Source organism: Sapajus apella, unplaced genomic scaffold (assembly GCF_009761245.1).
Source record: "Sapajus apella isolate SASKATOON/1434 unplaced genomic scaffold, GSC_monkey_1.0 scaffold123, whole genome shotgun sequence".
NCBI classification, from domain to species: domain Eukaryota; kingdom Metazoa; phylum Chordata; class Mammalia; order Primates; family Cebidae; genus Sapajus; species Sapajus apella.
In genome coordinates this window covers 2860003-2878448 of record NW_022437063.1, presented here as the reverse complement: position 1 = coordinate 2878448, position 18446 = coordinate 2860003, and the positions used below count along the sequence as shown (strand labels likewise).

The following is an 18446-nucleotide window of genomic DNA, read 5'->3' as shown; positions in this document are numbered from 1 at the left end:
ACCATGCTATGATCTGAGTATCTGTGCCCCTCCAAAATTCATATGCTGAAATCTAATCAATCTGCAACACGCTAGTATAAGATGGGGCCTTTGGGAAGTGACTAGGTCATGATGGTAGAGCCCTTGTGAATAGGATTAGCGCCCTTATAAAAGGTGCCCAAAGAGCTTGTTTGTGCCTTCTGCCTTCCACCTTCCACCTTCCCCCATAGGAAAACAAAGCAAGAGGCACCAATCTATGAAGAAGAGAGCAGCCCCCACAAGACACTCAATCTGCTGGTACCTTAATCTTGGACTTTCCAGCCTCCAGAACTGTGAGCAATAAATTTGCTGTTTATAAACTCCCCAGCCTAAGGCATTTTGTTATAGCAACCAGAATAGACCGATTTCAACACACAAATGTGGGAGGAACAAAATTCAGCCATTCAGGAAGGGAAGTTGCTACAACTTTATAATTCTTTAATATTAAAGTTTCCCCATCTCATGAAATAGAGAACATGTGCTTCAATTAATGCTGTTAATACTCAAAGTACTGGTTTTGAACCCTTTATAAAGATATAAATAATCCATGGATTATATTGCATGCTACCTGTCAACAGAGATTCCTGCTCCACTCGCAGTTCACGAAACAGAAGAATCAAATCGACAGCAACACCAATCGTATCCAAGTTCCTATACCAGGTTTTTAAAAAAAGACAAAGTTAGACATGTTCCTTCATTCATATATTGGCTATGGCTGGTTTTGCACTATAATGGTAGAGCTGAGAAATCTGACAGAGATTAGAAAGCCTGAATTATTTATTATCTGGCTCTTTATAGGAAAAGTACAGCAATCTGTCAGTAGGGGTTTTATTTACGCGCAGAGCCAGCTGCTTTCAACAGTTTTCTTCAAGCACTTCCTGAAGTCTCCTACGACTCAGATTCTTTGCTTTACTGTATTATGTCCCATTCCATGCATTCTTGGCAAAAACAATCCCAGTCCACACAAAGTGCAAAAGATGCAGAAAGATCTAGGCCTTAATAGCATCACGCCTTTTGATTAACTCTTTAACAACTTAAAATAAAACATCAGAAAAATATGTACTTGTTGCAGTCTGACTGGCTCAGAAACACTGGCCTTAGTTAAGCTTGGCCACAAAGTCTTTACTAGAATCTTTGTTGTATTTCTTTTTTTTTTTTTTTTTTTTGAGATTGAGTCTCACTCTGTTGCCCAGGCTAGAGTGCAGTGGCACGATCTTGGTTCACTGCAACCTCCACCTCCCGGGTTCAAGTGATTCTTGTGCCTCAGCCTCCTGAGTAGCCTGGATTATAGGTGCGCACCACCATGCCCAGCTAATTTTTGTGTTTTTAGTAGAGACGGGGTTTCACCACGTTCATCAGGCTGGTCTCGAACTCCTGACCTTGTGATCCACCCACCTCGGCCTCCCAAAGTGCTGGGATTATAGGTGTGAGCCACCGCACCCGGCCACTTTGTTGTATTTCTAACTAGAAAATTACGTTCTGAAAGCAGCTGCTCTAAATGGTTGAAATTTTCCTTTAAAAATCAATAGTGAAAAATAACACAATCCTAGAAGGGAAGAGGCAGAAAAACTAACACCCTTAAATGTTCATTTTCATTTCAGTCCAACCATAAGTTGCACGCAATAAAAAGATATCACAAACAGCCCTTGCTTTGCTGGCCCTACCAAAAGATCACTGATAACTTATTTGCCATAGTATTTATTTTTGTAATGGTCAAATTTTTATAGTTTGCACATATTACTCAAAACCAAAAATAAAAATTGACTGCTTTGAAAGAAAGTAGTATTAACATAAACTTGTATTATATATTCATTCCTAAGGCAGAGGCAGAAGCATTTAATGTTTACTGAGCACACTATGTGCACTTGACATTTACTGACCACACTATGTGCATTAAGCATTTACATAAGTAATCTCATTTGCATCCCATAACCAGCCTGTTTGGAAGACATTGCTTACCCAGTTTTACGGAGGAGAAAACTGATATTCAGGAAGACCAAGTCACCTGTCCAGGGTCACATGGCCATGTAAGGATGGAGCAGTCATCCACAACAGGACCAGTGTGTAAGGCTCAGGACAGCAAGTGCTGACTGCTTTTGAGCTTAAGCTTTAGAGTCAGATGTCTGGATATGGAGAGAATGTTCCCAGTCTCTCTCACTTAACAAGTGACTCTCAGACAAGTTATTTAACCTCTCCAAGTTGCAGTTTTTTCTTTTGTAAAAATGGAAAAATTTCTTGAGTTTGTTCTAAGAATCAAAGAAGATACTACAAGTAAAGCACTTGAGACAAAGCCCAATGCCGAAGGCAGGCTCACCAAACGCTTGCTCCCTTCCCCACCAAGGTTGGCCAGGCACAAAGGTGTACTTGCCAGCCATAGTCAAAAGTTAGTGCTAAGGCTCTCCTTTCCCTCCCCATCACACTACAGCATCTCCTGACTGGAAAAGGACAGAAGAAACTAGCCTTCTGGCCAAATGCTTCTAGCTTATAGCTAGTTACGTTTTAGAATGTTGACTATTATCATCAAGATTATTATTGTTTCTATCCATGTATCTGCAAACGGATGGCAGGTCTGGTTCAGTACTGAAGTTACATGACTCACTTTTTACTCCCTCTCCTTTGATCTTAAAAATCTCATTAATCATGTCAAAGCCTCGAGTATATGTGTCTAAGCGACGGGAGTCCCTCAAATGGCTTCTGGACCAGCCCAATCTCACCCATCACAGCGGTGACAGGGAAGCCTGGAGGCTCTGTCCACATTCAATTCCAGGAAAGAAAGTAAGCATCCTGTTTGTGGCTTCTGACTTCAAGTAAAAATTTTTAATAAAAAGCAGATTCAATAAAATCAAACAAGAAAGATTCTGGGTTCTGGGAGGAGACAGTAACATGTAAAAGCAAAGAACAGCACTGGACAGCTTGCCTGCTCATGTTTTAACTACTTTTAAAAATGTGCACATTGCCGGACGCGGTGGCTCACGCCTGTAATCCCAGCACTTTGGGAGGCTGAGGCGGGTGGATCACTAGGTCAAGAGATCGAGACCATCCTGGTCAACATGGTGAAACCCCGTCTCTACTAAAAATACAAAAATTAGCTGGGCATGGTGGTGCGTGCCTGTAATCCCAGCTACTCAGGAGGCTGAGGCAGGAGAATTGCCTGAACCCAGGAGGCGGAGGTTGCGGTGAGCCGAGATCGCGCCATTGCACTCCAGCCTGGGTAACAAGAGCAAAACTCCGTCTCCAAAAAAAAAAAAAAAAAAAAAATGTGCACATCATAAAATAAGAGGAAGCATAGGTTGGAACTTTACACGATCTTTAGGAAAGACAGGTCATCCTGTACATTTACAAAATATTCTTATTGTTCAAAGACAAGAGGAACAAATTAAAACATTGAAAGTAATTAAAATATTTACAACCTAAGGTCAAGGACTGCATGTAAACTTAAGCAAGTAAAATCTAGGAACAAAGACTCAAAATTAGCTTCAAAACACTCTGAAGAACCAAATACCTCAAAACATAAATACAAATAAGAAATCTAGCCCCTACTGTTAGACTCTATTACATGTTGCCCCATTATATACTAGTTGAAGAGACTCCAATGGTAGGACCTGTAGCGGACTTCTTCCTGTTAGACATAGTGGACTTTAAGTTTCTTTTAAAAAAAATCAGTATTAGGATGTTCACTTCTTTGTTTTCTGTTTTAAAGTTTAACTTCCTTGTAGTTTTAATAAACAACTTTTTCTACTAGATTTAATCAGTAGTTTACATCTGTTCTCGTTTCCTGCAGATGTAAAGGACAATCCTGCAATAACAGTGTTTGATACTAAAATGTCAAAACAACAACTTCTTTTTTTGTTTTTGTTTTTTTTTTCCCCGAGACGGAGTCTCACCACGTGGTCCAGGCTGCAGCAATGGCATCATCTCAGCTTACTGCAACCTCTGCCTCTCTCAGGCTCAAGCAATTCTCCCATCTCAGCCTCCTGAGTAGCTGGAACTACAGGTGCACGCCACCACGTCCGGCTAATTTTTTGTGGTTTTTGTTTTTGTAAAGACAGGGTCTTGCCATGCTGCCCACGCTGATCTTAAACTCCTAGACTCAAGCAATCCTCCTGCCTCAGCCTCCTAAAATGCTGGGATTATAGGCATGAGCCACGTCGCCCAGCCCAAAACAACTTCTAACAGATAAGCCAAATGACAGAACCAGCATGCACATATACAAAGAAACAGAATCAAAGGTACATGTGTAACTACAAGGAATAGTACCTGATTGAATTTTGGTTCACAGAACACTCTATGCAAGCATTTCGAAGACACCTGAAGCATTCTGTTATTAACTGCAGGCTGGAAGCCAGATTTTCTGCTTGGGATGGATCTCTGCAGGCAAGCTCAACAGCATGAGAGGATTTCTTTAGGATATCCAGAACTCTTTGGAAGATAGTCCTGGGTGCTGTTTCTCTGAAAAAGGATAAAATTGTTACAAACAAGAAAAAAGACTATAATTTCCAAATGTCCTGTTCAGAAAACTGCTTTCATCTACTATTGTGGGGAGAGGGACTAGGCTTATCTGATCTAGCTCCTTAACTTACAACACCAAATAAAAGATCTGCATATATTGAGCACTTACATATTATGCATCCAGGCACTGTTCTTGTCCCTTTTCATGTATTTTCTCATTCAGTCTTTGCAACAGTCTATGAAGCCAACACCGTCCTCTCCATGTTACAGAAAAGGTAAGTGAAGTAGAGCCGGTAAGTAACGTGCCCAAATCACTCAGCTGATAACTGGCAGAGCCACAGAGCCACCTGAGGCACTCTGGCCTGCAATGTCATGTCACTACCCATGACAACCCAAGTCCCAGTTCCGGTGACTGCTCGTGCTTATGGATCTGCCCTTAATCAGAACAGAGTATCTACATTTAATGTTCTAGACAGAGAATATAGTCCGGTCCTCTGTCACCCAGTATGTACCTTTAAGTTCAGTTGTAAGACAATATTCCTATAGGACAAGGGTACTATCTACTGTGTAGACACTGTGAGGCTGACAACACACACCCCCGACTTCTATATAGCCAGCGACACAGATGGGAGAGAAAGGAGGGAGGGAAAGAGGGAGGGAGAATGTAAAGTGTGCCCGTTCTTCCAGCAAGAATGTATGCCCAGGGAGAAAGAGGAGCTGGTGGCTGTTCCCTGCGGGCATCTGAGTCGCTGCATGCCTCTCATGCCAGGAGAACTGCCTGCACTGCCTATCATTCCAGAGCTTTAAAGATAAGAATTTTTTGTGTGCAACATGGCACCTAAATGCAAGCCAACTTCCTCATTCCATAAATCCCCTAAAGAAACAGCAATCTGTTTTAATGTTAGAAGGAAAATTGTTACATTGGACAATTTAAGTGATTCTCGCAAATGATTCGGACCATATGAATTTTCTGCTTTTGCTCTCGCTGTAGAATCACTGTGCTGTTTCTCTGAAAAAGGTATTTCGCCCTTGGACTGAGCCAGACCAGCAGGGAGCCACATGTTCATTTACAACTCGGACACTGAGCTGCCCAGATTACAGAGCTGCTCAGTTGCTGCAGGAGACACCTATGGAGGCCCCTTTTCTGGGGCCAGAGGAAATACTTCTCTCCCTGAACTTCAGTACCACGACTTTTTATACACCAAGTGATGTGGGTTTTTATCTTACCAATAGACAATAGAACTCACATTATTCATTACATTTTCTCTCTGTCCGGGCCTTTCTTAAGTCTGGAGTCAAATTTATGACCATGTTTAACAACAATATGAATCCTTACTTTTTCTATCTGATTTTTCCACTCTCCCTAATTTCCTCCCTTATCTTTTTCTCATTGTATTTATTTTTTTAAGGTACCTTAAATTCAGTTTTGGAAAGAGGCAGAGTATAAATTAATTAAAAACTGGGAAACCGCACATAAAATAATTTGTCTATGTCTCCCCCAGTCGGCCCTCTGAGTGTAGACGATGAAACTTTGACTCAGCGTCTCGACAACTGAGTGATGTGACCAAATTAAAAAATAAAAATGCAAGGGCACAGCACTAATCTTGCCTAAATAAACTGTATGAAACAAGTATATAGGCCATTTTTAGTGACAATATTGCCATAAGAAGAATATTTACTAACCCTCTTTTTTTTCTTTGAGACGGAGTCTTGCTCTGTTGCCAGGCTGGAGTGCAATGGCGCAATCTCAGCTCACTGCAACCTCCGCCTCCCAAGTTCAAGCAATGCTCCTGCCTCAGCCTCCCAAGTAGCTGGGACTACAAGTGCACGCCACCACCCCCAGCTAATTTTTTTTTTGTATTTTTAGTAGAGATGGGGTTTCATCCTGTCGGCCAGGATGGTCTTGATCTCTTGACCTCGTGATCTGCCCGCCTCAGCCTCCCAAAGTGCTGGGATTCCAGGCGTGAGCCACTGCGCCCGGCCAAGTCACTAACACTCTTAAGGTAGCTTTAAAAAGTACTAAATATATTGCAGACACTAATAAGCTAAGAAAATACCCAGGAGTTTAAAACATTGTGAAGAATGCTAAGGCTGATCACAATTTCTAGGCCAAAGAACAAATCTAATCACCTCTATCTGCCCCATCTGCATGAAGTTTTGAACCCACGTATTAGTTAATGTTATAGTCAAATAAAAGTAGAGCTCTGCAATTGAATAAACTTCAATAACGCCTCTTTCCCTACTAAGATGACTAAGAAAAGTGTATTTACAACTGTAGTAAAGCAGTGAGAATTCTTTCTTTCACCTGATCCTCTGCCATCTGCCTCTCACATGGGCACCACCTTTCCCTTGTGAGTGATCTTCCCTGAAGTCATTCCTTGTGATCTTAATGTCTGCTTTACTCAAAATTGGTATCTCGCACAGCAAAAGGTTTGGAATCAAACTATGGTGCAGACTAAACAAGATAGAAGAAAAGCAATATTCTTTTTGTGGTGTTTTTTTTTTTTTTTCCTGAGACAGAGTTTCACTCACGTTACCCAGGCTGGAGTGCAATGGTGCGATCTCGGCTCACCGCAACCTCCGCCTCCTGGGTTCAGGCAATTCTCCTGCCTCAGCCTCCTGAGTAGCTGGGATTACAGGCACGCGCCACCATGCCCAGCTAATTTTTTGTATTTTTGGTAGAGACGGGGTTTCACCATGTTGACCAGGATGGTCTCGATCTGTTGACCTCGTGATCCACCCGCCTCGGCCGCCCAAAGTGCTGGGATTACAGGCTTGAGCCACCGCGCCTGGCGAAAAGCAATATTCTTAAAGAAAACTGGAAAAATGACATCCCGACCACAGAATAAATACTAAGTTCATGAATTATGTTGTGAATAATTCCCAATGCTACGTGTGAATTTGTTATATATGCACCATGGCTTTATAATAATTTTAACCAAACGAAAAGCATTTAACTGAGCTAAGGCCAACCAAAAGATTCCTGAAATCCAAATAACTATTAATAGCAACTAAAGAGTAATCATGACAGCATCCATTTGGCACACAATAATTCACGTCTGTGGTATAAAGGAAAACTAATGTGGGGCTGTGATCACTGTCATATGCTCTCCCCAGGTTGTACACCATGGATTCCTGAAAACTCCGATACCGCCAATCTTTGGTCTTTGCTCAAACATATCCCACCAGCAGAACAAAGTCCTCTCTAAATCTCCCAATCCTATGCCTGGGAGAAACTTGCATCTCCTTTTAAACCTTTGGAAAACTCACAGCCCCGGTGAAACTCCTCCTCTTTTCCAGACAAAGAGACTCCCTCTATGCCTCCCTGGAGCTCTGTTCTTAAGGCTGGAATAACTTGTCCACATCAGGTAATATTTACTTATCCTATCTCCCCAGCTAGCTTGTAAGTCCTTGAAAAATAGAGACTAGCTTTTATTCTTTTCTCTATCTCTAGGGCCCAGAACTGGCACCCACTAATTGACTTTGTTCAAGTTTTAAACAGTGAGGAGACTGTTCGCACACTCAGTGGCCCCTGACTGCATCACTACCTTGCTATGTAATCCAAGTACTTGCCGAGCCTGTGCTCAGACCCAGGCATCAGGCCTGACATGAGCAGTGAGATCAGTGCTCTTTGAGTCAGCAACTGAAAGAAGGGGAAACTGAGGCATCCACTCAACTCTCCCTTTCCCATTAAGAAATCCATATAATCTCAACTCAGAAACTAGATGTGAATATTATGTAGATATTTTATGATTGCTATTAAGCAAATATTGAATTTCTCCTTCCCCTTTAAATGATACAGTGGATAAGCTTGCAGGTCTGGGAGGAGTTGTAACCCAATTAACTGTATTTTAATAATGTCTTAAGAACAAAGAACATGTTTTAGATGTCTATTTCCTTTTATAAAAGGTGGCAGTAAAAACTGTTCCGCTAGAGTCATACAATAAATAGCTATAGCTTCTATTCACCCTAGTTTTACACAATATAATATATCAACAACTTTCAGCAGATGAGGACAAAAAAGCTTTTACTCAAAAACAGTAAATACTATGAAAGCATTTAACTCTTCTATACATTTTTACCTTCTCTACAGCCTTGAAAGAAAACTATTTGGCATTACAGATCTGGAGTAGTCCTAGTGTCTTGTCTGCAAAAATCTGTGTTCACTGTAAGACAATGCAGTTCAATATGTGTAATGATTAACAACAATGAAATAGTAAAGACCAATACTCCAGTATCACAAATGTTATTAATAATAACTGCTGTCATTTCTGCTTTAACCAAACTAACAAAAAATACAGAGACTTTAAAAAGCTTAGCTACTTCACTCACAGAAGACAGAAAGTACTTACAAGGACAATTAAAATTCAACCGTTAGACATTCCTATTAGAAAGGAATGCATACCCTGAAGACAATGTATAGATGAAATGTTACATTACAGAACCAAAAAAAGTCCTTTGAATTATACAAAAGATAGAATTTCATTTCCTTCAAGTCTGAACAGATCTGTAGGGTTTAATCTTGGCAAGTCTTATTTGAGAAAAATTAAAAGAAAACTACCTGTGATTATATGTAACAGGTTAGATAGGTCTAATACACTGCATGTATACACATTTCACAGTTAATTATCAGGTGGGACCTCCTACTGAAAATGAAAGCTACATGCTAGTCATTGTAATGCCACAACTAAGGCCTTCCTACTTGTTAAAAGATTTATTCTAATACCTTAGATTTACTTAAAAACTGGCGTATGTGGTTTAGAGTAGTTTAACAACTGCCATGAGAAAAGCTATGAAAATACACACAGTCCAGAGATTAAAATAACAATCACTGGTTGTTACTTAAAACCATAAATCTTGCTGATTTGATTGGACAGGGCTGAACAACAGAAAATAAAAACATTTGTATCTCCTGCCACAAACAGCCTAGGGCAAAAGTTTGGAATCTGCATAGCACGCAAACTTCTTTTTATACTCTTCTCTCCTCTTCTGTCACATCCAGGATTCTGACACGGTTCTTGACAACCCAGATCACTCCATTTTGCAGGGTCATACACTTATTCTGTAAAGGGTCAGAGAGTGAATATTTCAAGCTTTGATGGCCAAACAGCCTCTGCCACACTCTCAATTCCCTGGTGCACAAAAGCAGCCACAGGCAGCACCTAAACAAGTGAACATGGCTGGGCTCTAATGAAACTGTTTGTGGAAACCAAAATTTAAAATTCATATAATTGTCATGTGTCATGAAATTTTATTATCTCCCCAACCATTTAAAAACATAAAAAAACCATTCTTAACTCCCCATGTGTCATAAAAAAAACAGGTAGTGGGCCAGATCTGGCCATGGTTTGGCAACCCCTGCTTTAAAGGGTTCCAAACATACCAGTCCTCTCCCCACTCCCCAAAAACCACATGCTTCCTCTTTCCCACTGTCCTCATCACATTCAAAATCCATCTCTCATCAGAACAAACACACTGTGTTAAATGAAAGGAACTAAGAAGGCCAGGCGCAGTGGTTCATGCCTATAATCCCAGTGCTTTGGGAGGCAGAAGCCAGGAGTTCAAGACCTGCCTAATATAGCAAGACTCCATCTCTACAAAAAAACTTGTTTTAATTAGCTGAGCTTAGTGGTCTGTGCCTCAGTCCCAGCTACTCAAGAGCCTGACGCAGGAGGATTGCTTGAATCCACGAGTTCAAGGCTATAGTGAGCTACAATCATAACACTGCACTCTGGCATGGGTGACAGAGCGAGACCTTGTCTCTAAAAATACATGAAAAGAAAGAAAGAGAAGCTAAGAAAAGGTGAAATTAGCTCAGAGACAGAAAATCAACCACTGGAATAGAATAGAGCGTCCAGGGGCAGAACTGTGCATACGTGGTAACTTGATACATGGCATTTATCAATAGCATTCAAGACCTCCTGGGGAAGATGGACTGTGTTCCAAGAGGTGCTGTAACAACTGTTAATCTACAAGGAAAAAACCTGAATTGGCTCTTTACTTACAACTACCCAGAAAGTAACACCAGATGGATTTAGGAATATACGGAAGACAAAATTGCAAGGCTTTGGAAGAAAATACAAGGAGAATATATTCTTAGAGAAAGATGCTGTAAATAAGACATTTTTTAACCCTATTTTTTTTCTTTTTTCCTAACCACTAGACCACCAGGGATAAACTGTATTTTAAAAGTATTACTTATGCACAGATACAAAGGTGAGGGAGCCAACTATGCATCTTGCTGGGAGAAGAGCTTGGACTAGAGGCAAAAGCATACACAACATGCCACAGGGAGGTCAGGGCTGGCCTGGATGAACCCCAGCGAGGGAACAAAAGAGAAGTGCCACTCAGAGAAAGAAGGCGGAGCCCCCCAGCACAGGCAAAGGAGGCCGTGGAAGGACGCTGGCTTTTAGCCTGGTGTGAAACCACGGAAGGTTCTTTTTCTCACTTTTTGAGACACTCTTGCTCTGTGGCCCAGGATGGGGTACAGTGGCAGGATCTCGGCTCACTGCAACCTCTGCCTCCCAGGTTCAAGCAATTCTTCTGCCTCAGCCTCCCAAGTAGCTGAGATTACAGGCATGTGCCACCATGCCCAGCAAATTTTTGTATCTTCAGTAGAGATGGGTTTTCACCATGTTGGTCAGGCTGCTCTCAAACTCCTGGCCTCAAGGGATCAGCCTGCCTTAGCCTCCCAAAGTGCTGGGATTACAGGTGTGAGTCACCACGCTGGCCCATGAAAGGTTCTGAGCAGAGGGGTGACAGCATCTGACTTACATATTAAAAGGATCCCTTTGGCTGCTCTGTAAAGAATCAATCTTAAAGAGAAAAGAGAAAACAGCAGGAGACACTTACGAGGCTGTTTTTAGAGCAGAGGGAAAGCAGCAAGTATGGTAAATAGAAATCAGATTCTGGATATTCTAAAGATAGAGCCAATAGGACTTCATGCTGAATTCTTATGAGGGGTGTCTAAAAAGGGGGAGTGAAGGATGAACCCAAAACTTCAGCCTGAGACATAAACTGAAAAATGTATTGATTGTTTACAGAAACAAAGACCAATCTGAGGATATCTGGTGGATGAGAGGATCAGGAGAAATACAAGTAGAACTTGAAGTAGTCAGAGAATAAACAAGCCTAGCATTCAGGAGAAAAGCCTCGCTAAGCCAGGGGCGGTGGCTCATGCCTGTAACTCCAGCACTTTGGGAGGCCAAGGCAGGAGGATCACTTAAGCCCAGAAGTTCAAGACCAGCCTGGGCAACACGGTAAGACCCCGTCTCTATAAAAAAATTTTAAAAATTAGTCGAGTGTGGTGGTGCATGCCTGTAGTTCCAGCCGCAAGAGTGGCTGGGGCAGGAGAACTGCTTGAGCCTAGGAAGTCAAGGCTATAGTGGGTGATGCTCGTGCCACTGCACTCCAGCCTGGGTGACAGAGCAAGACCTTGTCTCAAAAAAAAAAGTCCAGCTAGAGAAAAATGTTAGTCACCAGCAAACTAAGTTACTAAAGCCACAAGACTAAGTGAGAATACTGTGAGAGTAAATACAGGCAGAAAAGAGAAGAGGGCTGAGGACAGAGTTCTGAGATCTGGGAAGGATTATCACTCAGGGAAATGGAGGGAGAGGTTCTTCTTAGGATGGGAAAAATTAACAGCAGATCTATAAACTGATGAGTGCAATCCCATAGAAAGGGTAAAACTGATGATTTTTTTAAAGCAGGAGAAAACAAGACTGCTGGAGCTGTGTACAAAAACGAGTGGAATTTAGTGCAAATCTATGGGGAACGTACATTCAGAGCAAGACTGCTCATCCACAGGAACAGAAGAAAAGGCAGATGATGGCACAGATACAAGCAGGTGGGCAGAGAGGGTGACAAGAGTTCCTGGAAATTATCTTCCAGTTACTCCTATTTTCTCAGTAAATAGAAAGCTGAGAGTGAGGGTGAGAGGGGATGGAGGTGTGAAGAGAACAGGGCATGAAATATCTGCGTAGGTGGGCAGGAGAGTTAAGGGCCACCTTAGTTAGTGATCAGCAATTTAAAGTGAGACAGTCTGCGTGGCTGTACGCTTTCTCTCGCCTTCTTCAGCTATTTGGGTACTGGCACGAGGGAAACAGCAAGTTGGATTTAAGCAGAGCTGGAGTTTTACCAGGCAAGCATAACAAAGGTTAGAGAGGAGGCTGGGGAGTTGAGGATGTACACAAGAAAATGCTCTCATTACTTATCCATGGATCTAAGCCAGATCAAGACGGCAATGTGAACATGAAGGGGAATAAAGAACAAAAGGGGTAGTAAATAGGAAGCAGGGTCAAAAGATTGTAGGTCCTGATGAGGTTAAAGACTTGATGGAGCCAGCCAGGTGTGGGACTGACACCTGTAATCCCAGCACTCTGGGAGGCTGAGGCAGGTGGATCACCAGAGGTCAGGAGTTTGAGACCAGCCTGGCCAACGTGGTAAAACCCTGTCTCTATGAAAAATAAAAAATTAGCTGGGTGTGGTGGCACACACCTGTAATCCCAGCTACGTGGGAAGATGAGGCAGGAGACTTGCCTGAACCCGGGAGGCAGGGGTTGCAGTGAGCCAAGATCATACCACTGCGCTCCAGCCCGGGCTACAGAGCGAAACTCTGTCTCAAAAAAAAAAAAAAAAAAAGATTTGAAGAAGCAGCAGCCCTAAAGAGAAGACACAACAGGGAGTGGAACTCTTGAAATTGTGGAGAAAGGTGGCTATGGTTAAGGATAAGGCCTAAGTAAGGTATGGCAGTATGTGGCTGAGATGGGATGGAGGTCAAGCTCACTGAAGGACAGAAAGTCAAAGCAATTCGAGGCCAGGATAATGAAAGGATAATCTACATAAATAATGAAATAACCAAGATTTAAGACAGGAGACGTAATAGAGTGGAAGAGGTGAACCAGAGCTAAACTCTTCAAGGAATGAGATAGACTGACCCACAGATCTCTTTTAACTACAAAAGTGATTAAACCAGTGATACTCTGATGTCAGGAGATTAAGCGTTGGAGGGGTCTATGGAGGAAAAAGGTCTGAAAGCAGCAATGACAAGGAGAACTACCACACCTCTGAGCCAAGCAGAACACTGAGTGCAGGAGAGAAAACAGTCTCCCACTTTCAAGAACTCTGGGAAAGGCGTGTTCCTCAGAAGTGAGCCATATGTCATTTAGATCAAGATGAAAATGGGTGTTTAGAGAAGAGTTCAGGATACAGGGAATTTTGCTGAGGCCACAAAGAAGAATCTTAAGAACTGGGGAGTCAGAAAAGGATTCATGTTAAAAAACCTTAAAGGGTGCCAGGCACAGTGGCTCACACCTGTAGTCCCAATACTATGGGAGGCTGAGACAAGAGAATCACTTGAGCCCGGGAGTTCAAGACCAGCCTGGGAAACACAGTGAGACCTAAACTCTACAAAAAAATTAATTAGCAGAGCATGGTGGCATTGTGATAGCACTGCTGTACTCTGCCCTCCAGCCTGGGTGACACAGTGAGACTCTATCTCAAAAACAAACAAACAAACAGACCCTTAAAGGGATGAGAGTTCAGAGCGTAAGAGAAAATTTAGGAGTTTCTCAAATAACTTAAAAAATCAGTTTGTGAATTTCTAGCAAAAACACTGCTGCAATTTTATTTTGAATGGCATTGAATCCATAGATCAATTTGGGAAGTACTGATGTCTTTGAGGTTTCCTATAATACAAAGCTGTTTCTTACTATTTAAGTCTTTTTAAAAGTCTTTGGATAGTTTTAAAATATTCTCATTGATGATGACAATGACACCAACAACGACAACACTTTCAACTGTGTATATGAGGTGCCAAGCACTGTTCTAAGCAGCACACAAACTCCTCAATAGCTATCATGAGAGAGCATCCCTCACTTATGGATCATCCTGTTAATCTAATCTAACTTCTCTAAGCTTGTGGCCATCAGAGGGCTCAGCTCAGCCTAGTGGTAGTCCCACAGTTCCTTTGCTTCGGAGTGTCCTTGCTCACAGTCCAGTGACCAATAACCACTACAAAAGACTGGAAGAATGAAAGAGCTGAGAAACTGCTCTGAGGGTACTGGTGGTCACAATCCTAACCTTACTTATTTTCATTGGCTGGCTCGAACTCTTTCCTGTCTTCTTCATGCGTTTAAGATAATTGAACGTAAGAGGTGGCTTACACTGACCACTTCTGTATTTTGAAGCTGAGTCAGAACACCTTACCAAACAATTCCATGTAGTATTTCAGCTCGTGGCATAGGTAAAAATAAAGGAAATTGCCATCACACTCTAAAATGTGCTTTTTATAGTGTAACTTAATTGATGTTCTCTCTCAACAAAGTTGAGCTGAATCATGGTTGAGTCAAAATGCCATATGGCATCCTTAGCCAAGCTGATGACTCGTGTGGGTTTTTGTTTTTTAGGTTTTTGTGTGTTTCAGTGCAGTCAAAGACATTTGCTGGCCAGAGGGTCAGTAATGTCTGGGGGAAACCCATATAAGTGTATACACAGATGGATAGGTTTATTTTTACCTCTGTGGTACACTGACCTCAAAAGTGCTTAATCTATCCAGTTTCTTTAAGAAGGTTAGTCAACATAAAGTAACAACATCAAGTCATTTTTTTACCCCTTGAAATCAGTCATCTGTCATATTTAACCTTTCCTGTCCCCTCCTAATTGAAGTCTTTCTTCTATGCTCTCCTTTTATCTCTCATGGCTCAAGAAAATTAGGTGTTAAAATAATAAAAATACTACTGAATGCTCATTACGTGCTAGGTCTGAAAGTGGTACTGAAAACAGAGGTAAGTAAGAATCCTGCCTTCAGGCTGCTCTCACTCTAGTGAGACTGGTAGGTAAGTGACCGTAATACTCTACGTTAAGTTATTCGAAAGAGGTAAGCACTTTCAAAAGGAAGTGAAATAATTCAACCATGAGGGAAAATCAGCAGTGTGTGTATAGGCAAAGGAATGAAGGCTTAAGACAGTTATACTTACAAATTTACAGATTTTGTAAATATAAATTACAAATATATATTTTTAACAAATTACAAATTTATTAAATTTAATAGTAGCATTTGAGCTATTCCTATTAGTAATTCAAAGTAAGCTACACATAGTTCATTTTATCATACGGACCACAGCTGCAGCACCAAGCACAGATCTTACATATATCATGTGTGCCATGATTCAATGAATGAATTACATAGGAAAGCAAATCAATAGCATTTTAGTAATTTGAGTAATTACTGATCAGCTCATTGGAGCTACTGCAGTAGCTCCTCACTGCTCTATTCAGTTCAGTTCAACATTTACAAAGTATCCAAAATGGGCCAGGCACCCTGCTAAGAAACACCATAAAGTCTCTGCTTTCAAGAAAAGCACTACTGAGTAGGGAAAAGGATACATAAAATGCTATTTTATTATGAAACAAAAATAGCAGTGAGGGAAGAGCTCATACTTTAAACACCTCCCCTCCACTCCAAGCAATGTGACTTTTTTAATTGTAAATATATAGCTTCACAGGCCCACCAAAATTCAGTGGTCAGTCATTTTCATCGTAGCTATTCTAACAGGCGTGCAGAGGTAGCTTATTACGGTTTTGTTTGTAACAGCACTATTGAGATAAGAGTTCACGTGGCACACAGGTCACCCATTTAAAGTGTACAATTAAATGGATTTTGCTACATTATTAATTTTTTTAACTGCAGTAAAATACATATATAACATAAAATTTGCCATTTTGTCCATTACAAGTCTACAGTTCAGTGGCTTTAATTATATTCACAATGTTGTACAACTATCACCTCCATTTCCAAAGTTTTTAACACCCAAATAAAAACTCTGTAAACATGAAGCAGTAACTCCCCATTTCCCCCGTCTCCAAATCCTAGTAACCGCTAATCCACTTTGTCTCTACAAGTTTGTCTGTTCTAGGTATTTCATAAAAACAGAATCACTTATCTGTCCTTTTTCATTTTCTTAGGCCATATACCTAAGAGTAAAACTGCTTGGCCATATTCCATGTTTAGCTTTTTGAGGACCCACCAAATTATTTTCCATAGCGGCAGCACCATTTTACATGTCCACCAGCAACACACGCGGATTCCCTATCTCCATACCCTCAACAATACTTGTTCTTCTCCGTTCACCATTTTACATGTCCACCAGCAACACACGCGGATTCCCTATCTCCATATCCTCAACAATACTTGTTCTTCTCCGTTTGTTTGATAATAGTCATCCTAAATGGTATGCAGTAGTCTCTCACTGTGGTTTTCACTGCATTTCCCTAATGACTAATGATTTGGAGCACTTTATCATATGCTTATTGGCCTTCATTGTTCTTCCTTGTTTTTGCCCAATTTTTAAATTGAGTGATAGGAGTCTTTCTTATTAAGTTATAAGAGAACTTTATATATTCTGAAACAACTGCTTTGTCATACATATTGTAAATACTTCTCTAAGTCCAGGACTTGCCTTTTCATTTTCTTTTTTTTTTTTTCTTTAAGACCTTTTGGCCTGAATTTATTTTTTCTAATTTTTAAATTAAACACCAACAAAAACCTCATTTTGTCTAAACAGATTAAAAGAGAAAAAATGAGCTATACTGAGAGAAGCTGAAAAAGAAATTACTGTCTAAGTGAGTAAGTACCAGACCAAGCAAGCACAACGAGTAATAAGTTATAGAATTAGCAGCAACTCCACAAGAAACTGTTAAGCATCTGCCACTATCCGCTCTATGCTAGATGCCAGGCACACAGTGAATGCGACGTGCCCACTTTATTCAGGAAGCTTATCAGGTGGAACAGCTATGAGGTATTAGTTTAAGAGATGAATTTATAGAAACGTAACCAAATGTTCCATTATTTCAAGAATACTCAAGTCAGAACACAATCTCCCCTATAGAAAACAATAAATTACAGAACAGCACTATCTTCAGAACTTACTGTGATGATGGAAATATTCTATACCTGTGCTGTCACAATTTCATGTGGCCACTGAGCTCTTAAAATATGGCTAATGCCATCCTGGGCAACACGGCAAGACCCCCATCTCTACAGAAAATAAACAAAAAAATTAGCGGGGCATGGTATGTGCACCTGTAGTCCCAGCTACTGGGGAAGCTGAGGCAGGAGGATCGCTTGAGCCCAGAAGTCGAGGCTGCAGTGAACTACGATCGTGCCACTGAACTCCAGCTTGGGCAACAGAATGTGACCGTCTCTAAATATATAATAATAAAATTAAAAATTAAAAAATATGGCTAATGCAATTAAGGAACTGAAACATTAATTTTACTTATTTTCAATTAATTAAGTAGCTACATGTAGCTAGTGGCTACTTAATGAACAGCACAGATGGAGTATGACAATCGATCTCGCCTCGCTCTACACTCTGTGGGGTCTGAATAGCCCTCAGAGATGCATCATAAAGGTAACTAGCCAGGCACGGTGGCTCATGCCTGTAATCCCAACACTTTGGGAGGCTGAGGCAGGAGGATCACTTGAGGCCAGGAGTTCGAGACCAGCCTGTACAACATAGTGAGACCCCTTCTCTAGAAAAATGTACTCCAGCTGAGGCAACAAACTGAGTCCTTGTCTGAAAACAAAACAAACAAAAAGATAAAAGAGCAACTAAAATAGAATTTTAAATATATTTCTTACTTATTCAGAAAGAATGTAACATGACTTGCAAAGACTCACAGCAAGACAACTTGGTAAGCAAATACGAAATACACCGATATCTGCATTAAACAAAAAGTATAAAACAAATGTGAGAAAAAGGAATTACCTTACACAGAGAAGACATAGCTGAGGAATATCTTAATACTGACATTATATGACCATAGGCAATGTTTAAATAATTTTACTGACCAAGACACTGTTTAAGAAGTGGGTTGGCCGGGCGCGGTGGCTCAAGCCTGTAATCCCAGCACTTTGGGAGGCCGAGGCGGGTGGATCACGAGGTCAAGAGATCGAGACCATCCTGGTCAACATGGTG

General features: G+C 41.1%; 1 protein-coding gene across 3 annotated transcripts in view; it reads right to left on the bottom strand.

Annotated features, from left to right (window-relative positions):
• Positions 1–18446, bottom strand: part of ATXN10 (ataxin 10) — a 165246-nt gene that overhangs the window by 143748 nt on the left and 3052 nt on the right. For 2 of the 3 annotated variants that reach the window (XM_032261462.1, XM_032261461.1), the window contains exons 2-4: positions 6773–6922; positions 4276–4467; positions 587–669 (exon numbers count right to left, since the gene is read on the bottom strand). In XM_032261462.1, coding sequence (XP_032117353.1) covers positions 587–669; positions 4276–4467; positions 6773–6922 — 425 coding nt within the window. The remainder of the gene's footprint in view (positions 1–586; positions 670–4275; positions 4468–6772; positions 6923–18446) is intronic. The other variant, XM_032261463.1, reaches the window with a different exon arrangement.